The sequence below is a fragment of the Athene noctua genome, chromosome 21 (genome assembly GCF_965140245.1).
Source record: "Athene noctua chromosome 21, bAthNoc1.hap1.1, whole genome shotgun sequence".
Lineage (NCBI taxonomy): Eukaryota > Metazoa > Chordata > Aves > Strigiformes > Strigidae > Athene > Athene noctua.
The window spans coordinates 4,265,269-4,287,306 of record NC_134057.1 but is presented as its reverse complement, the minus strand read 5'-3'; the positions used below and the strand labels follow the sequence as shown (position 1 = coordinate 4,287,306).

General features: G+C 44.8%; 1 protein-coding gene across 3 annotated transcripts in view; it reads right to left on the bottom strand.

The window, feature by feature from the left end:
- The window catches only part of MICU1 (mitochondrial calcium uptake 1), a 111,033-nt gene that overhangs the window by 1,840 nt on the left and 87,155 nt on the right, over positions 1-22,038 (bottom strand). For all 3 annotated transcript variants that reach the window (XM_074924400.1, XM_074924397.1, XM_074924401.1), the window contains 3 exons: positions 15,091-15,228; positions 9,021-9,129; positions 1,120-1,209 (listed from right to left, as the gene is read on the bottom strand). In XM_074924400.1, the coding sequence (XP_074780501.1) occupies positions 1,120-1,209; positions 9,021-9,129; positions 15,091-15,228 (337 nt within the window). The remainder of the gene's footprint in view (positions 1-1,119; positions 1,210-9,020; positions 9,130-15,090; positions 15,229-22,038) is intronic.

Genomic DNA, 22,038 nt, shown 5'->3' with positions numbered 1-22,038 from the left:
GTAAAACTCCCTCCAGTGCTGCAGGTTTTTGATACGTTCATGGTAATGTCCATAAACATTGATGCAATGAAAATACACAAAAAAGAGAGGTCTATGCCACTTGATTCCTTCCTTACAGGGACTGCTCTGGCAACCAGTCTTTCTCCCTAAAGGTTTGCTATCAAAATATTTAGCAGATTGTCCTATGAGAGAATGCAAACAGAGAATATTTGGCTACGCTTTGGCTCACTCATCTCCAGCCTGATCATCTGGCTTGAGGATTGTATCAGAAAGTGGCACGGAAGCACAGAGAAAAATAAAAGAGATGCAATCTTACAAAGGTAAAAAGCAGCAGGTGGGGCTGAAACCAAGAGAGTCAACAAGCAATAAAATAATTAAAGGGTTTTTTTAAAATATATTTACATCAGGAAGCAAGCAACTATCTATTTATGCATCACTGCTGCCGCTCAGAGCTGCCAGATCCCAGTGATTGTGCTGGAGAAGCCGGGTGCCAGCAAGGTCTCTGGTTATGGCTTGACAGTTTTGGGCAAATGCAGAATTTTGCTGCTTTCCAAGTCTGAATCGCTGCCATCATCCCCTGGTGGCAAAGACTCCACGAATTCTCATTAAATCATCCTGAGACTGTTTCAGTCTGGCAACAAGCTACCCCCAAGCGCTTGCATCCTCTGTGGGCCAGCAAAGCAACAAGCTTCCCAGCCAGGCACAAAGCTGCCATTAATTAATTAAGCTAATATTTGTTGAGGACTTTGGAGATAACAGAGTACCAGATAGGCTTGTTTCCTACACTGGAACCCAACAGGTCATTTTGTTAAACAAAATACAGGTTGGGGGGTGGGGGGCAGGAGGAAAGCAAGCTGTGTAGCAAGCTGTGCATGCCAAACGCTTAAATCCAGTGTTTTAGGATCAACATTTTGGAAGCTGGGTACCATCAGACACCCTTCCCAGAAGGGCAGGAGCATCAGTACAGATCCATGGCCAAAGAGCAGATGGTAGCATGGCAAGGAGAGCCAAAGCCATGGCAAGCTTTCACAGCCAACACTTTTTCCCTGTATTTCTTCTCCTGGATTGACTCTCACCCACCCTGTGCGAGAGGAATGGGGTGAGGTCGGGGTCACTCACCGTCGCAGTCGAAGAGCGCAAACACCACGTCGCACACGTGGTCAGAGAGCTCCACCTTGGCCACTGTCCTGGCCACTTGCTGCATTGTCACTACAAGGGAGGGAGGGGAGGGCACAAGGTTAGCGAGGTGTCGTGATCTGCCAAGCACAGCAAACGCAGGCAGAGCAGCAGGAGACTGCCTTTACGTTCCTCCCCGGAAAACTGCATTTAAGAAAACATGTCATGTTCAAAGAGGCTTGAAATAAACTTCGTTCCCAGCATCTTCAACACATGCCTCAAAACCAGGCTCCTCAAAGCCTTTGCCATCCTACTGCAACACTGCACGGCGTGTGGAGAGGCTGCTGGTGAGCACCGACGTGCTGATACCTGTGTGTTCAAGATAAAACCCCTGAGATACGATATTTTTTCCCCTCTTTGGTTACAAAATCAGAAGAAATGTCAGCACTACAGCAAACACAACGTGGGAAACCTCTCCTGACAGGCTTGATCAACAAGGCAGCTCCTTCTGACAGTGTCACAAAGATGATACTCTAATGAACCCACTGTTCCAACAGGTTAACAATACTAAAAACCGGTTTTCCTGTTAAGCAACCCAGGGCCAATAATTGTAGAATGAACCCACCCACCCTCACCCTGTGACAGGCTCTGCAGCGAGCAGACAAGGTTAACCCTGCAATAAAATAAAGAGTTGTAACGAATTATTTCACTTCCTCATCAAGACTGGCAGCTGAGCTCATCAGCAAAGAAGCGAGTGGTAGTTTTGCGAAGAAGTGAGTGGTAGTTTTATCACGCCTCTAGAAAAGAGCAATCTGTGGAGCTATCAATCTGGTAGGGTTATGCAGTAGATTTTGCTGCATAAAGGGGAAGAAAAAAAAAACCTCACTGGGCTTGTTTAGCCATTTCCCTACATGAATTCAAGTGCATCTGGCTGCCCTCTAGTCTCCCTTTGACGCTGCTAATTGAAGGAAGGAGGGGAGGTAAGAGCAGCTCAGTTGTCACCGTTTGTCAGGGCTGAAACACGCTGCTCCCTTCCAAATACTAAATAAAACAGAAGGGCTTTTCATGAACGTGAGCATTCTTTAAGTTAAATTGCTTCCCTACAAAGTCTGACCTGAGGAAACCCCGTCTGGGGAGACTTAGTGCCGTGGCAACGGGCCCACAGCAACTGGGATGAACCTTTAGCTGCAGAGCTCCCCTTCAGCAAGGCAAGAGGGAAGTGGTGCAACACAAAATCAGATTTAAACCAAGAAAAGCCTCTGCTGCCATCCATGGCATCCTTCTGGGTTCCTGCACTCTAGTCCCTTCGCAAAGCTATTGGCCCTTCAGGAATTTTGAAGTTATGTGTCAAAAAGGAAAAAGCAAGCACCCTATCTAACTGTAACCAGATAAATTAGAAACTCCACAAAGTGTTTCTAATAGATTTTTTTTTTTTTTTCCCATGAATGTTCAGATTATTGGTTCCTTCCACTTCATTTTTGCTCCCCTGAGTGAGGTTTGAGGTTTTCAGGAAGGAATCCACAGCCACCATCGGGTCCTTTTCCCCTATAAAAATCCCTCCTTTTACTCAATAATGCAGAAGGAAACTGAAATTAAACAGCAGGTGGATTAAAATATATATATACTCTCAAGCAGGCACCTGCTGCTTCCCTGTAATTATTCTTTTTGAGTTAAAATCCTTTCCTACATGAGAGATGTAGATCTGGTCTGCAGTCCCTACTCTACAGTTCAGTTCTGTCATCATAAATCAGGATACGGCCACTGCTCCTATGCGTGTCCTGCCAGCAGCCAGAGCCTGGCTTTGGGGAGGGCAGAGGCAATGTAATCATTAAAGAAAACTTGCATTAATTTTGCTCCCTATGCCTGAACCTTGCCAGCCTAGCTGTGGGGAGACAGCATGCCTCTCCCAGCCCACCCACATCAACCAGGCTGCAGAATATACTGCGGCACAGCTCTCAAGAAAACCTGGAGAGCAAAGGAAATGGGGGAATTCACATTTTAAGCACAGGGACAACCACCACATCTGTGCATCCCTTTCCTTATGGCTCTCTTCCGAATACACACAAACTGGCCAGCAAGTGCAACATGGTCAAGTGAACCTCACACAAGCGAGTGGGCACATTAGATGGCAGCAGCCTTCCAAAAAGGGCCCTAACGGGCCACCACTCAGCTCACACTGACATCAAATGCTCACAAATTAAATGACAAAGCTGTCTTCAGCTTTCCCCCCTTGATCCGAGAGGGAGGGACTGCTGGCCAGCATCACACATACCCCAAACCAGAGGAGAGGGTGACTATAAATTGCACAGGCATAACGCAGTATTTATAGGTCCTCTTTGATCAAATGCCATGAATATGAAGTGGCAGCAAACGCCGGAACTGAATGGTGGATGGTGTAGTCCTTTTAAACAAGATAAATGCCCTGCCTCTGCACTTTATATATGCTTTTGCAAAAGGCACATTTCTCCTCCTCAATTAGGCCATTCTCCTTCCCTAAATACTGTCCTGGCTCCAGCCAGCTGCAAAACACGTGCTGTAACTCCTACCTGCAACACGTGCTGCTGGGGACTTCAGCAACATGTGTGAAGCTCAAGGAAAACGAAGAGGTTTATGTAAAAGAAAAAGCTTATCTAAACTTATTTTTCAGCTTATTTTTTCCCCAGAAAGTCCTGCTGGGGAAGTACTGTAAAACACCTCAACTTTGGCCAAACAGCAGAAGTTTTCAGCACTGTAAGCTATCCCTTACCTGAGAGCCAGACTTCAAGACAGCAAAAGCAAATCAGTATCTCCTCAGACAGCAAAACTGAATTTCATTTAACTCATTTTAAATGTAAACCTTCTTTAAAGGTGCTCAAGCAAGCTTTGATACCATCCCCTCTTCCTGGTGTCCTGGGCACCCTACTGCAGAAGTTATTTGCCTTGTATGGAAAAAAAAAAGTTAGAATGATTTCTTTCATTATAAGTCATGTTTTTCTGTGGAGTTTTCACCCCCCTCCTTCCACCTGTACAGTGTCACCTGATCCTTCCCTCTTCTTCCAACATGTGCTTATTCTTTGCAGTTGCAGATTTACCAGCTGAAATTTGTACTTATGGCTGCAGTTACTGCTTCCTCTCTTATTAATCCAACTGCACAAGTGTCACCCTCATCACATTGTTTTTGCTCGATGCAAATTTCTGCAAAAATGTTACTTCACAGGGGGTGTGTGACTGTGCTGTGCCCAGTAATGATTCTGCTGGTTTTTAAGGAGTCATAAGGAAGGGGAAAGTATCTCTGCTTTCCACTTTGATGCACATGCTCCAGACTACAAGGTATCTCAGTGAGGCAAATAAAATTGAAGCAAACCTCACAGCATCATTTCTTTACCACTTTGCAAAACGAAATAGGTACTCTCTGTGGAAACATCTGAAAAAGAATCTTGTCCAGATTTGGCGTTTTGGGATGACTGCATCCACTCTACATGAATAAGTCTACTGGATTTTATAGCACTGAAAAAGAGTTCCACGTTTCTACCTTGAAAAGCTACGCAGCTTTTAAAATTTCAAGTGTTATTGTCTCCCATGAGAGAGAGATGAGCCATCTGAGTTATTTTATGCAAGTTTAGTGTCTGACACAGTTGGGTTTTTTTTCACTCCAATTCCCAGAACTGTACCATAATGCCTCACCAAGTGCTTACAAACAGGGCTTTTCTATGGGCAAGAGCCTAGCCAGATGGCAAACTTCATTTTTCCTTTGTCTTGAGATTAATCATACATTTGGCCAAAATAAGGGGCAGCTGGACTGCTGCCTTCATTTCCCAAACACCACCCGGGGTGATGAGAGCAGGGTTCCCTGCCCTGGGCAGTCCCAGGCTGCAGAGGCAGGACACGTGTATTTTGGGCTCCCAGAAATCAGGCTATGTAGGGTCTCACGTTGATACGCACATTTCATTTTAAGCATCCCAGCTGAAAACGTTGGATGCCATCACTGACAATATAGCTAGCAAAAAATCTATTTAGCTTTTCTCAAATCTTTGCATGTGTACATACCGGAATATCCATCCAGAAGAAAGATGTACAAACCCCATGCAATCCTGTGGCACAGCACATTTTTCTTTTTCTTCTCAAAACATAAGGCTGCAACCCTGCAGCTGAGTAGAAACTGTTTTGACATTAAAGAGAGCATGATGGAAAGTCATGGAGATCATGCTTCTGGGAAAAAGCGGAGCTACCAGGCTGAAGGCAGGGCTGATCCACTGTTTATGTAGTATTCGCAGCCATAAATAAGTAGATAAACGAGATTCCAACACAGAAAGTGGTTTCTAAACTGAAAGGTATTCAGCATCTTCCAGGGGCTCTTTATCTATGGAGAGCTTGTCCTCACGGTTACTGAGCTGATTTCTTAAAGCCTTGTGGACCTCTGCTGTGACAGAGCTTTACCCAACAACTCGTTGCATCAGTGCTCAGCAAACACCGCACCATAACTGTGCATGTACTAAAACCAAAGGGTGGGAGAGCTCCAGACCAAGTCCTGCTTGAGGACACCGTGCCAAGCACTTCCACAGGCCCTCCTCATCAGGGGACACACACACACGTGTCCGCGTGCTGCTGTGAGGACAGAAAAGTTGACGAATGGTGACCCTGACTTGCCTCTGCAGGGCACCAGATTTCAGTCAACTCTTCTCCTTACTGATTATCACAAATACTCATCCAGGCTTTCTTACGTGCCCAGGGAGGCTGTGGCATCTCCATCCTTGGAGACATCCAAAACCTGACTGTAGGTGGCCCTAGGCAAGATGTTGTAGGTGACCCTGTTAGACTAGAGGGTCTCTAGAGATCCCTGCCAACATCACCTACCCTACAGAAGTCCTCCCTACCCAACTACCAGCATTGACACGTGCCATGACTCCAGAGGAGCAATCTGAGCTGTGCCTCCATGGGGGACTGGCTCCTTTCATCCAGCTCTGAAGGCAGATTAAAGTAAGCAGCAGTTCAATGACAAATATGTGCTGCACTCAAAACTCACCTCTACCTCCTTCCAAACTCCCTGTCAAGTCTGCCGCTGTTTCAAGCTCCATACTTCAAATAAAACAATCTTCCATCAACCACTCCTGGGCTCCAGCCCCACTCTGAGCCGGCCGAGCCACCAGAGCAAGCAGTGGGCTCAGGTGCCTCCCCTTGCTTTGGCCCATCTCTAGCAAAGTGCATCTGTGCCTTGCCCTAAAACACGAAGGAGCTCTACCATGGCTCTCTGCTGGCGCCAGCAGAATGGCTGCTTGGAAAGTCTGACTGCAGACAGTGCCAAAAAAAAGTGCAATTCACACTCTCGCCTTGCAAGGGGAATAAAGGATGAATTCGGCTCCTGTCCTGCTGCCAGCTGTAAGCCCAGGCTGGGAAAGTTTTTAAAGTAATGCTTATTATTTAAGAAAATGACAGCTATTATGTTTCTGGTAAAATGAAAGATGGACTAACAAATAATCTGTGTGTTATTCTATGGGTCATTAAAATACAGGTTTATGATCCTTTTTAGAAGAAGAGGCTACTTTAATTCAACGCATAAAACAAGTTGTCAAGCTATGGCTGTTTGGTGCCATCCATTTCTTCTCCTCTTAAAGTTTAAACGACCCCTTTAAAATTATAATAACGTTTGCTGCATTAGATTAGCAGTGATTTATTTGATACACAAGCTATTCTCTTCCTCCTCCCCATATGATGAGTAATTTTTACATTTGTCGGTTTTTAATAAGCAACCTTGTGAAAGCTTAACTTTTGGAAGAGTACACCCCATTTATTGCTTCCTTGATTTGTGGGTGCAATATCCAGGCTTGGAGTGCCCGCATATGGAAATGGATAATGCACAGACAATTTAGCAACAGGAGCACACAGATCTCTGCTGCAAAGCCCGGGTCTATCGCTGCAGCTTGCTCTGCACCTTCGTCAGGACCACAGCAAAACGCTCTCCTCACACCTCCTGCCCAGAGCATCTCCGGGTTGAGCAGCACAGAAGGACGTGAGGGGTGATTCCTGTCAGCTACCAGACACACACGAAGAGGAGAATTGCAGGATAATGTTCCTCTTCTGCCCAAGCCCAGGGAAAGCCCTCCTAACAGCAGGGACTCTGCAGGCAGGGACGTGGGCCTGGGGATAACCACCAGCAGTGTGAAGCCATCCCCACACACCACCAACCCTCCCCAAGGTCTACTGACTCCAGCCAAACACTCCCAGCTCAATGGCTGTGGCTCCTGCCCAAGCTCATTAATCGCACATAATTAAACAGCAATCACACTGATTTACCAACTGCATGTGGACCTCAATACTCCACAAATACATATTTCATGATGGGGCAATCACTAATTTACTGTAGACACGGAGTAAATTGGATTTGCTGGGCTATTACCTCCTCGTGGGATGCTGCAGAAAGGGCTCTGCACAGCAGCAGCACATACATACTTCATGTTTTTACTTTTAAATGAAAGAAAATCCTATCAGGTTCTTTTAACTTTTAAGTCTTAAGATAATGGTGATCTAAAACAAATAGTACAGTTGACTTCTCCCAAAAATCAAAGATGAGAAGGGCTGTTGACACACGCAAGAAGAGATGCGACACATCTGACTCCCTTTGTAATTCCACAGCCCAAAAACCTATTAATGTCTTAATATCCCCACAACAGCAGCGGTTGGAAGAATAGCTTACTTCCAAAACATTTAATTTTGCAGCTGCCTAAACACATCAGATTTAACTTTCTAGTAGGCAAGAGTTTGCACTTAGCCTAAAAAACTTTTAATGAATTTGCCATCTTTATTTTCATATTCCCAGCCTTAGTGTTTTAAAAACACATCTCTTTTAAAAAAAAATAAATCTATAAAACAAAAGCATGCACTTGTGACAGATCCTGGCAGCAGAGCACTGGACTTTTTTTTTTTTCCCAAATGTATGTGTTTTTTCGATTTTGTTTTTTTTTTTTCTTTTTTAAATCAGTGTGTCAGATCTGAGAACATACCTGATATGGATTAGCTAAGAAAACACATGATGAGATGAAGGAGGATATGGACTGGGCTGATGGATGAACCACACTATTGCCAAGCTCCCCAGGAAGTACCAGCTCTGAGGTTTATTCTGCCAGCGCCTCTGGCCACGTGAAGTCTCTGGACTGTGGGTTGTCTGGAGAGAGTCTGCTCTGGACAGAGTTTAATGCTCAGTCTGGGACCTCAGTGCGGTTCCAGTGCTCCCCCTCCTTCCATCCAACATGCCTGGGAGTTCCAAAAGTGCTTGGCATTGCTCGGATTTCAGATCAGAAATGCAGCATCTGCCCATACAGCTCTTATTTCTAGGCAAAGCCTCTTATTTTTAAGCAAAGCCCAACAAAGGTTGAACAGTTCCTACCACCAGCTCCACTGCTGGTCAGTGCCTCTGCCATGCCAACACAGAGATCTCTACAGAAGATAGTTTGCAAGAATACTTTTTAAAATACTGCTTGTCTTTGCCAACAATAATTTTTCAAGTACTTTGTACAAGGATAAAAGTCACTTCATAAGACAGGGATGAAGAAGAAACACTGGTGTGCCTGGGATCTGGTAGCAGAGCCTGTGACACACTCACTAGGTCATCCTGCCTCTGTATACATCAGGCCTGAACGGTCCTGCTGAAGATATCACTATGATATCACCACTTACTCATCTATTCAGCCTATACATTTCACCTTTTTTTTCCCCTTCTGTATCTAAAACTAGGGAAGTATAAAACCTGAAATCCCTCTTTATCCATGGACGCAGCAAGTTAAACTTCTCATTACAGAGAGGAACTGCAACTCCGGTACGTTTTTAACCTGTCAGCTTGGGCTGTTTGCTGTCTTCCCAACTCCAAAGATACAGCACGAGTTGTGCTCCCTCAAGCTCTCAGCGCCTGCCCGTCTCACAGGTTTTAATACCTTTATCAAGCGAAGCTCCAGCCATGTGGTAAAAGCTCAAAGCCGTGTCCACGTCGTTTATGTTCTTCAGAAAAGTGAAGAAGCTCTCCACCTCCTCAAATGTCAGCCCCTAGAACACAGAAAATATGGTCTTATGGTGATGGGAGAAGGAGATTGTGATGCTACCTGGATTACAAACAACAAAGTGACCACAGCCCAAAGCTTCAGCCAGAGGGGAATTCATCTGCACACTCAAAACATTCCTATCTTGGCACTCAATGTGGTTTGTGACCTTTACTTTTGTTAACTGCTTCTGCTCCTCTCCTGGCCCCACCAGCTGTGCAATGGGAAGGGATTCCCCCATACACAGTTGGCAACAGCAGAGACTGAAAAGCATTTTTCTGGCCCTTGCTCCACAGCCAGCTCTCACCCAGAAGAGCAGACACACCGTAGGCCTGTGACAGGGATGCAGGAGGCTGCTGCAAGCAGGTTAACTTACGCACCTTCTTTAAGCCTGCACACTTGCAACAACAATAATGAAATATTGTAAACGGGTTGTTTAGTCTGGAGAAGAGGCTGAGGGGAGACCTCCTGGCCCTCTGCAACTCCCTGCCAGGAGGGGGCAGAGAGGGGGGATGAGTCTCTGGAGCCAAGGAGCCAGCGCCAGGCCCCGAGGGAATGGCCTCAAGCTGCCCAGGGCAGGGTCAGGCTGGCTCTGAGGAAGGATTTCTGTGCAGAAGGGGCTGTTGGGCGTTGGAATGGGCTGCCCAGGGCAGGGGGGGAGTCCCCATCCCTGGAGGGGTTGAAGAGTCGGGTTGACCCAGCGCTGAGGGATCTGGTGGAGTTGGGAACGGTCAGGGTGAGGTTCATGGTTGGACTGGGGGAGCTTCAAGGGCTTTTCCAACCTAGGTGATTCTGTGAAATAGTTCACATGCTGCAAGGTATCTCCCAAGAGATTCAGAGATCCCTGAGGGGGATCCAGATCTTACCCAGCATCGCAGAAGGTGACATTGCAAACCACACGTACAGATGTGCCCCAGTTAGCTTTGGTGGTGGTGGCAGGATCGCTGTCTGCTCTACTTACTGGCACAGTCACCGGGGGCTTGGCTCACCCTGGGACTGGTGAGCGGGTGCTTGGTGAGCGCCTACAGCCACGCAGCCAGAGAGCCAGGGAAAGGCACCCTGAGATCCCCCAGCGCTGCATCACTGCATCCCAGCAGAGCCTGCGGGGCAGGGGGTACACAGCACGCTCCTCTCTGCGTGACCCGACCGCGAGGAGCACACCGGCAGAACGACTGCCGACAAGCACAGCTCTGGGACCCCCACCCTGTTCCACTGCACACCACCACAACGGATTTTATCCACCTGTTCAGCACCAGCACAGCTGCATCAGTGCTGGGACAAGAGCTGCAGCCTCCAAACTCCCCCACCACAGTCACGGCCTGGAGCCAGTGGAGGAGGTAAATCATCACCACAGTAATAACCACTCAGCCTTCCTCTCTGGAAGAGACAAATCAGCTTGTCAAGAGGAGTTCAGGTTTGGGCTCTTCTATCCTGTCTAGCACAACAGACTGATATAGCAACTGCAGAACACAGCAGGGTTTCATGGTCTGGATGGAAGAGCACACATTCAGTGGGTACTGTCAAATATAAATCTATATGATCCATTGTAACCTCGCTCAAACTCTTCCCAACAACTTCTAATCAGGGAAGAAGCCACCTATCTTTTTCTTGAAAGAAAAAGCACATTTTTTACAATCTTCTCATACAGACATGGTGCCTCTAGAATTGTAAGCAGAAGAATTACAGAAAATTTGTAGCTTGTTGTTATCTTTGCTGTAACTGAGTACATAGCAATGCACTGTTAATGTATGTTGCACAGCGTGCACAGTGAAAAATGCAACAGCAGGTTTTGTAAGCCCTGGATTCATGGATCCAGACTGAAAAGGATGAGATAGCAAAATGCACACACGGACAATGGATCTGAAAAAAATCCCCAGTTACTGTACAGGGATCTTTCTTTAAATGCATACCTGCTCCGCTTGTCAAGGGATATGCTAAAAGATGTGTATGGCAGACTTAAATAAAATATTGTCCTAGCAAAAAAACCCCACAACCAAATAAATCAGGTACTTCTGCAGGAAGTACTGCAGAGATTGCTCTTTTGTACAACAGACCTAGAGGAGAAAAGATCTCTGTAATTCAGATGCCCATCCAGATGCCCCCCTGCTATGTGTTTCCAGACTGACGTGCTCCCGCCTGGGAGCAGAGCACTAAAAATGAGGAAAGCCTGCAGGAACCAGGAGGCATGTGGCCACTTTCAGGCCAGCAGAAGACATTGTGCTGTGGCTTACCTGCTTTGTTTGGGACATCTGAGGTTTGCAGTAGTGGCTACAAGTCATCCCAGCAGCTATTCTGAGCAAAGAGCCCCAACTTTGTATTTTCCTGGAATATTCCACCATGAAATGGCAGATGTCAAGGCCAAACAGCATTGCTGTCCGTGCAGAACAGCCCCTTGTTTAGTACCAACATTGCAGTTGTATTGTTCCAGCGGCTAACAGGGAAGGGCTACATGCTTACACACCTAAACTTATGCTCGTTTCACCAGCTGAAAAAGCAAAAGCAATGATGTACAGGGGTATCCTAGCAATCTGGGCTTTCATGCGGACAGAGATACTCAATCTCTGTAGCAAAAATGCCATCTGTATTATAAAATTTAATATTTTATTGATCAATCCTGTAGGAGGCTGGCATGAGTGTTGATTTCTTTCCAGCTACCAAAGTAAAAATAAAATGAGAGACTGGGACAGCCTCAGCACCAACAAGTTGACAGATGAATGATCACCTTCATCAGTCAGAAGTCTGAGTATGGGAATTTATCTATTCCCCATCGATGTGTTTGTCAGCACTGCTCAGCTCTTTGTAAGTTATTCACGTCTCCACCGAAAGACCAATAGATGTTTCCGTTAGATAACAGGGGCTTGTGTTAATTTGGAATCACCAAAAAATATAAACATGAAAGCAGATAATCAATTAATACAAGAAAACATGTCATTCCCAAAAGCAGGAGTGTAGATTAATGATGTTGGAATATGGCTAAAGTTTAAGATTAAAACCAGAGCTTTAACATTTTGGAGGCTGCCAGGGTTGCCTTGTGCAGAAAAGGTAACTGCACTGGACAATGAAGATGATGTTTGGCAGATTTCATTAGAAAGCACTCCCAAGTTAAACTGCGTTGCCAAGGTAAAGCTTCCCAGGTAGATTTGGTACAATTATTGACATTCCCCTCCCAGCATCACACTATTAAAATTATTTTACTCCCACTTTGGAAAGCAATAGCAGGTCAAAGCCCCTATTGCTTTCAGTGTGGAGGGGAGTCACAGCAGATTAGTAAACTGTGCAGATAATGATACTACACTGCTACACAAGTAGGCCAGTGAAGTGTGAAAAGAAGGGATTTGGGGAAAAATCTTCCTGGAAAATGTTTGCATCGTAAACCTCTCTGACTTACAAGGTGTTCAGTGACTGGAAAGTACTGCAGGATAAATGAAGCGGCTGGGTGGCTTTAATGCCTCTTTGAGGTCTGGGACCTGAAGGGAGAGCAGTGGATAGCACGGGCTCTGCTTTATTATAGGATGGGAGTAAAGCAGAGCCTGACCAAAGCAGCTGCTGGCTTTGCGGACATCTGGGTTGCAAACACAGAGGAAGATGCAATGCCAGTGTCTAGCTTCTGCAGTGTCAAGTGGGAGAATGCTCTCTGGCTTAATACTCCATTCATCTACAAGGCAAACTTTGCAAGTGCATCCCTGAATACGTTGTCCAGAAAGCTCAAAAGGTGGTTAATGTGACTCTGGTCACGGTAGTCCCGTTTCTAAAGACGTGGGGAAATTTAAGATATGTAAAAACACTGACAACTGCACCAGGATGATCCAGTAAAAGTACCTAAGTGTATTTAGACACAAAGTGCTGCGCACAAATCTGCGAGGGATATGATCTTCTAAAATACCCCAAGGCAAAAAAAGAACCCCACAAACTTTCAAGAAAAGGTTCCTTTGTAGAAAAGACAATGCAAAGTTAGGCACCAGGCTGAATTCTCCAAGAGATAAAACCTGCTGAAGTGGAGGATTTCAGTGCCTGATTTCTCTAGCTCTGCATAAGCACTGACTTTCAGCTGCCCTGGCTGCCAAAAAGGCTTATCTGCCTCCAGTACAAAGCAGCTGGCACTTCTTGCATCCTTTACATCTTCTCAAAGCATTAAATATCTTCTACTTGTTAAAAGAGAGGTCGTTTCACTTTAGTATTTTGGGTGTTTCATTCCCCCTGGTCTAAGGAATCACATGTTTTCCACCAATTCTGTTTCTTGAAAATATAATTTTTTTGCCCTATTCCCCAATTTCTCTCCTCGAAAGTCCTTGGAATAAAGAAAGAAAAAGACTTGCTCTGAATCTGGTTATCTGCAAATAGAAACACAGTCTGGCTGATTTGGGGATGAGGAATAAAGTAAAAAAAAAAAAAAATTATTTCTCTGCCACAGATGTCAGGGTCTTGGCTTACACATGAAAGGAAGAAAACATCTGCAGTAAGAAACCTTCTGAAATAATTCCCCCTGCCTAATTTCTCATACCCACAGCTACTGTTCAGTAATATATATATAAAAAATGCTACAAATTCAGAAAAAAAAATATCAATGGTTTTGGAATGTAACAACAGCTGGTATTTTCTGTTAGACACACATCACAGTGGAATATTTTTCCACGAAAAAATCAAACGCTTCCTGTTAAAACTCAAGGGGAGCAAAGGTATTAGAAAAGCCAAATCTGCAGCGTCTCACTCAAAGATCAAATAAACAGACACAACCTTGAAAACATCAATGGTCTTATTTAAGCCAGTGACAGCTGGAGAAGTGAGATTTTCAAATATTAACACACAATGCATGTTCAGCTCTAATGACATGTTGACACCATCTATTGATAACAGCCTCTTAAATACTGAGTCTATTTTCCTACAAAACATTAAGGAATCTGCAAAAAAATGCTCTTCCTGGCACCCTGAGTCCACAAGAAACTGAAGGTACCATGGCTCCTCTGGCAGGAACACAACTCTGAGTGTTGTCTTATGGCTCACTTAAGAGTTTCCTCCAGTTTTTAACTTGTTGACGTTATTTGCAGTTAGTAGAGACCTATTAGTCTCCCCACTACTTCAATATGCTCAAACTCTCCTCCTGCACAAGTGAAAGGGGGAGAAAACGGGGAGGGGGAGTCACTGAGGTGGCTTCACATGAACTGAGGATTCCTGCACATCACAGGGGTCCAGCTAAGGCACCAAAAAAGGACAAAAAAGCATGAGACTGACTAACACTTGTGTTTTAGAACACACTCTGCATCTAAACCAGTTAAGAAACACCAGATCTGATGTCAGAAGGAAGCGCCTCTAAAACAGTCAGACCGACCCAATATGCAAAGACCTTCCATCCATTCTCATTTTGATGTATCACTTGTTTATAACCTAGTTAATAAAAGAACAATCCATCTTTATAGAAGTAGACATGAAATTCTAATACTGAAGTAATTTAGCAGCTCGTATTTTCCTTACCTGATAAAGCACGTCCTTTCGGTACAGATGTCTTATTCCAAGGTCTCACTAAATTAATGGGTGTAGGATCTGCAACCTTATTCCTTTCTAAATCATGAGTAATTCAAATAATTTTTCACATAAGTTAATAACTGAATAATAAACTGCCCAGTCACAGCAGCTAATTAATCCAAGGTCAAGCCAGTAACTAGGAATATGTCTTCAATGTTTATTCTGGCTCCAGACCCAGGGTGCTGTTCAGCGAATTTAAATTTTGAAAATTACAACATCCATTTTAATAGGGACAAGCCTACATCCTGAGCTGGACACTGGCTGCTGCACTCCCACCTCTTCTACCTCCCTACTGCTGTCAAAGTATTTATTATCTGCAGAGTCAGTGTGTCTCCCCACACTGCTTAACAAGGCGTGGGTGCTTTTCTTAAGACGACAGCATGGTCAGCATGGTGTGGGACAGGTGCCCCCACTGCAACTTCCCGGATTTGCTGTGAATGCCACTGACCTCTCCATCTTGGAAATGTTTCTTGAGCTGCTTCAGCATGACGGTGAGCTTCTTGGACTGCACCCCACTGTAGGCCAGCAGCATGCTGCCAAACTGCCGCTCTGTGATCCGCCCCTCCACTGGGTCGTGCCGCTCAAACTGGAACGGGAGGGAAGAAAATAAAAGGGGAAGATGAAAACAAGACTGTGCAGCAGAAAGCTTCAGCCAAGGTAAGAGCATAAAAAGGCACTATAACAAAAAATGAACATTGCAGGAAACACTTATGAAGAAGAAATCCTAACACACTTGAATATTTGCTCTCCCAAGGACCGTCTCCAACAATGCCAACGTTTTCCCTACATGCTATTCCTTGGACAACTTCTGGAAGAAGTCGTTGTATCTCACCCTCCTAGTTTTATCTCACAGGGGGCCAGAATTTGTAGAGCTGAACATGAAAATGCAGGATGATTACCTTAGCTTGAAACCAAGTTAGTGTCCACAGCTCTCCAAAGGGTTGGAAAGGAAGAAGAAATACTAAGGTGTTCTTCACACGCACTCCAGCTTGGAGGTCTGAATAATCTCCCAGAGAATCTGGCTGCTGCAGTGACCCTTTCTGATGGATCAAAGGTTCTGTGCAGGACTGAGCTAACACGCAAGTGTGTGCTTCAGAAGTAGCACATGTAGGAGTGGTTCCATGATTGCTATAAAGGGGGATGGTGGTTAACAAGCCAGGAAAGAAAAGTCTTGCAAAAACTAGGTCTCATTTTAGCTCTTCTCTGCTCCAAGTCCTGTACCAGTGTCCCAGCAAGGGAATGTTAATGGAAGTCTCCAGACCTCACCTTCCCCAGTCCCAGAAAGTTCTCTTCATCCTCAGCCCCTGACCCTTACCAACACTGCTGTGAGGCCCCTGCAGAACTTCCCACAAGCCCTTCAGCAGAGGAAGGTTTTATCCATTCATCCATCTCTCCAGCATTACTTTATGTTCTCCTGGCTTTTGCTGCAGGGGAGGAAAGAGCAATTCCACAACTTGGGAATGTGCTGGGTTGGAACACCAGGTCTCTGCTAGCTGAATAAGGCAAACTTCATCTTTTCCTTTCTTCCCCACCTCTTTGTGGCTCTACAAACATCAACGTTAGACTTCAACTGACTTCAGTTTCACAGATCTCTCAGCATTCAGGATCCCTTAAATTGATTTCCTTCAAATTTATCACAAAACATCTGACCTACAGATAGCTGATCACAAGCCAGAAGATGACATTTAACAACAAAATTAATTGTTAAACTCCTATGGTACAACTTAGTACCACTGATTTGACATTATATTGCTCAGTGTGTTAACCATTTCTGCTTCAACCACTCTTCTGTGCTTAATTACAGAGCTTAATTACAAAAAGCAGCAAGGCACCTAACTGAGATCAAGGTGAGGAGATGAAAGCTGGCAGCTCCACCAGCCTTGCTTTCAATCCTTGCGTAGGCAGAGCTCCAGACAAGGCAGCTATATATGCTTTTAATATACAGTGCTTTTCAGCTATGCTATTAGTGACTAGGCTGCTTGCAAACAAGCTATTACAATTCTCAATGGCTAATGCCAAGTTGGGGGTAAATATTTCTCTAATTATTAGCAGATAAGCCAGACTTTCACTGCTCCTCTCAGTGGGACACTAAGATTTCTCCTGCATTTGAAATGCATGAAGCACCAGGGCTGGAGGGGTTTCGATGGACTATGCTGGCAGAAGGCAGCTCCCGACTGGACAAATTCTTACGACCTTGTGCTTTTGCTTGAGTGGCCCACACAGTACACGGGAAAAAGATGGTGTTTTTTACTGTCATTTGATACAGACTTTGGGGATTACTCCCAACACAAAACACGGCCTCTCCCCTTCTCATGTGCTGGGAAAAGGAGACAGAAATCTCATTTGGAGGAAAAGTATGTGTTCTTCATTAAAAAAGCAGAGGTAGTTCTTTCTGCACGTTTGAAAAACGTGAAGAAGTTTTACAGTACCCAAGGGACACAAAAATTCACAGTCAGTACTGTTTCAAAAGCAGCACTGATGCTTTCTTCTACTATAATATTCCCGATTTCATCCCAAAAGACACAAACCAGTGTTCTTCTACAAACAACCTTCAAACACCCCAAGTTCTAGCAGAGCTTTAGGTAGCATCTTTTATTAAAGGATAAGAAACAGGTCCGAATATCTCAAATCACCCTCTTAAGTGGTGAATACACTTAGAAAAGTTGAATCAGCATCTAAAACGCCCCTGGTCCCCCTGCCCTGCATTAAGCAGTGGGCATTGTGCAGTTCCATGGGTAACACAAGCAGCACAGCTCCCTCTGGTCTTGCAGACAAAAGGGCCAAATCTTCATAGTTTTTTGTAACCACGCATTCAGACCATGGTCAGATTTGCACTACCAGATGCAACAAATACCAGAAAAGAAAAATTAAAAAAAATCTTTACATCTTCATTTATCTCCTAATGGCTCACACAAAGCCTTTTTGTGCCAACTTTAAGATAAGAAAGTAGGATTATTCTCCAAATGTCACGCTGAAGAAGTCTTAACAGAAACACAATGATGAAACACGTTGTTTCAGCTCAGCTCTCCTCTTTTTTTCCCCATTTTCAGCCGTGACTCTGAGATGTTCAAGGTGACTGCTCCACTGCTGCTGCCAAGGGTCTCAGCAAGCCCTTCAGCTCCCCTCACCTGGGCTTCCCCAAACAAAAGATGATGAAACACACCTACAGTTTAAGGATTACCTGGGGAAAAGTTGGTACATTAAGAATAACACTGCAATTTCCAATCAGTGTTTGCAGCCATGCAGCTGGGAGAAAGGCAGACAAGTGTGCTTTAAGCAGGATTACTGCAAAATTCAATGCCAACTAACTTCTGCATCTCAAATATCACTACTAAAAACTGATAAATGAAGTTATTTTGCTTAGTGGCACCTATTACTAAACATTTATAGCTAGAGAATAAGCAATAATAATAATAAAAGCAGCTTATTTTTCCTGTGATTCACCTTCTCAACTTCTGGTCCTCAGGGTTTTAAGGATTTCCTTGGTGGGAAGCTGCAGCTGGGCTGGTATGTTTAAATAGCCACATGACAAACTTTTCCACCCAAGAGGTTGCCTGATGCCACCTGACACCCACTAATCCTTTTACATTACAAAAACAAAGCATACTGGCCCAAAAGTTTCCCAGCAGGCACTACTGTCATGCTTTCAACCATACTCACACAAGGAAAGGACAGACAGAGGAGTAGCAAATCATGCAAACTCTGGGTTTGGTCAATCTGGTCTAGACCAGGTACTGCGAATTCGTCTGTACTACAGGAACATAAAAATCAACAAGTGCTACTGCATTGGTCGTCAAAGACAGGAGCCAAGGCAGGCAGGGAAAGTTCTTCTGGAGACAAACCTTTCTACAGCATCTGTTAAAAATGACTCCAATATTCAAGTACGAGGATCTCACCAGATCTGAGCAGCAGTATTGAAACACGGAGCACATTTGACATGCAGATGCTTGCAGTATGTTTGGCGTCTTGCAAAATTTATTGAAAATGAAGTAGGGCCCGCATCCTACTTCCAGAGCCTGAGAATTGATCACAGCAACAGCAAGAGCCTCACCTGCAGCAGACCCACGGTGTGAGGGAAAAGAGCTTTAGTCTTTTCATTTATCATAAAGTTGGGAGATTGTATTAAAGGACAAAATAAAGATAAAACAAATTTAAGATGAAGGAACTAAAATAACCTACTTATATGAATCTCTTTAAAGTACAAAATTGTCCTGAGATTCTGTGAATAAACCAACTTATTCCCCCTCTCTGTGGGCTCCGAAACTGGTTCCAACTTTTAACTTCTGCAGGTGGTCATCAGGTGCAGTGATGAGTCAAAACATCACACAAATATTATTCATAAGAAATTAAAAAGCACAAAAACCATGGAATTAATGCTTCTTATTCTGGGTTAATCTCACTTTAAAATGAACACCTCACAGATGACCACAGTCAGCTCCTGGCAGCCAAGCATTATGCTCTCCTATACACAGGCACACAGCGGTGCTCATTGCGAAGGCCAGCTGAGAACGGGGCTGGCAAGCGAGAGCCACTCACCCACCAGTTTCCAAACTCAAATATAATCACCACTGAACCGAGTAAAAGCAAGAAAAGCATATTCATAAAAAAACTTGGCTTCAAGTAATTTGTGAGCTTGATTTCAGCTTCTAAAAAAACCCATCTACCCCTGCCTTCCCCCCTGCCTGTCTGGGAGCAGAGGTACTACATCTGTGTTCTCCTGCCTTCTTGAATGTCTTCTGGCCAGCCAAACGCAGCTCTGCCCTTCACTCTACTTGAAAATGAAGGAGGGTGCAAACCCCACAGTAATTTTTCTTTCAGTACTCAAAACACAGTCTATGAAGTGTTAAATTAACATCCCTCAGATTTTTGAAAGGGCAGGAAAAATAGTGTCCTTCCTCAAGTAATCATGGTTCTTTCCTTCATGCATGTGACATGTACAGGTTATTTTTTCAGTCACTCGGAGGGCAAAATAACCAACCAAACCCCACAAGGATGGGATGCAGGGCAGAGCACACTGAGATTTACTGTAAGCCAACAAGTCCTCTGACAGCTTTTTTCCCCTTTCGTACATCTTACTGAAAGGAAAGGCATGACCAAGGCAATCCCTCAGATGGCATCACAGGGTGCTGGCCGGCATGGGATGGAGGAGCTCCCGTGCACAGCATTCACCATCGGGAAACCGGGGACAAAACGGGGGGGTGCGTGGGGGAGGTCTGACCTCCCTCCAAACCGCAGCCCCAAAACCGACACATGGAAGGCAGATGCCCGGCAAGTCCAACACCTCCGGAGCAGCTTCCACTCGCAGCCACTTGGTGCCAGCAGCGGATTCTGCATCCACACACCAGCAAGGCTACAGTAAATAATGAGATATAATGCTGTCCAGTGTTCTTCCTGCAAGCCAGGACACCCAAGATGCTGAAGAAATTAGCCTAAAATATAATAGCTAGTATTTTGAAAGTCATTAAAAGCCAATGCAATGCACAAAGAAAGCGAAAATGTTTGTGGGAGGGTAAGAGGGAAGGAGAAATGGGGCACAGCACTGCACTCTCCCACTGCCAACCTGACCCAGCTTTGCTAGCCCAGTCCCAGTAGCCACATATCACATCAAGATACTTTATACAATCATTTAAAGACTATGCATAATCTTTAACTTGTTAAATAGTCCCACCTCCCAAAAAAACCAACCCCATCAGTCAGGAGAAACATCTTCATGTTCTTCTATAAGATGAAATGGGGCTAAGTTTCCTTCTTGCTTAGCTTTCTGTCTGAATAAATAACCCTCCTCTCTTTTCTTCAGTGCATGGAGGAAAGGCTTCATCACATGAGGAGAGCAGAAGGCAAATAAACAGACAATCTTCTCTGCTTCTGCATCCATAAATCACATAATCCAAAAATCCCAAATGCATATAATTGCGTAACTTCATAGAAAGACAATGCAAGGATCTCCATTAAATGACAGACCCCTAATCCCCCTGCTTCCAGACTGCACTGGTTTTTTTCCCCACTAACTCTATCCACCTTCTTCTGTGAGAAATCAAATCCCAGCTTCTGAGCAGCATCCAGCCTGAACCAATTCAGAGACACCACCATGAGAAACATCTTTATTCAAAAAAACCTGCTGGAACTTCTTAAACAGATACTGGTTTCCTTTCATCTCCCCTTCTGCCACCACCAGCTGCAAGGCTCATTGCTGGGAAATGAAGCAGCTCTGATGGCTGAGGAGCCATCTGGCACGGGCAGGAGGACTTCATGTGTCCTCCTTAACTGTGGAGATGGGGCATTGTAAATACCACCGCGGGCTCAGACCATCCACCTCGTAAATGTAGACTTTTCCAATCTAAGAAACAATGGGAAAACCAGGATATGTCATTGAAACGGAAGTTTTAGGGTAGGAACAGCATGGTGTCTCTGTGAGCACAGACCTGCAGCCCTGGCACACCACGTGTCATGGGGTAAGGGCTGTATTGCCCCTTCCAGTTCAGGCTTGGTGTGGCAGGACACATGCCCTCGGCTGAGACACAGCGGTGCTTCAGAAAGAAAACAGAACATAAAATTTTAACTTGCCCACAGGACATCCCTCTTTAAGAGAAAGGTCAAGCTTAAGTACCAAACATTCCTCAGGGGAAGACTTCTCATTCCAGATGACTCTCCCCCTTCCTCATTAAATTTGTCATAACCAACAGCATTAATATGGGAAATTTCTAGCTAAAACCCAGTCCTGAAACCCTGTCTAATCAGAGATTACAAGTATAAAAAACGGCTTAAAAACCAGGGAGCAGTGTATTGTCATTGCTGCCACCAGACTGAACTATGCCCAAGAGAGCAACAACAGCTCTGAAACTGCCTGGGGAGGGATGCAAGGGCACAAAAACCCTCAGAGAGCGCTCAGCACCGCTGTACAATCACAAAGGGATGTAAAAACCTCACACTTGGAAAGCAGAATTTTTTTCTCCTTCCTAACCTGGCATTGAATTTTTGGTCTATACAATGAACGGGAGCTTATTTTGTTTTGCTTGCTTTGTTTGCTGAAGACGACTGTTAAAATAACCATCACACCCTTCCCATGGCTGCACTCAGCAGAGGTTCAAACAGCATTTAAGATAAACCAAAAACCAGCAAGAGCCTCGAAGCCCACCAACGTGAGTGGGAAACACCCAGCTGTAACACCATGCAGCAGGATGACAACACAGCTCGAACTTTTCCTAAAGCAACGCCAAAAGAAAAAGCAGTGGCACTTCCCAAGCTGTTTGTCGATTACCTGTACGGTGCAACCCTGCTGGCAGCTGCAGCGCGACGGGATGGGGAAAAATCTGTGCTTTGGGACTTGAATCTATATTCCCTGACTTACCCCACAAAAGGAATACCAAGTGTTGAGCCGTATGGATGAAGCAATACT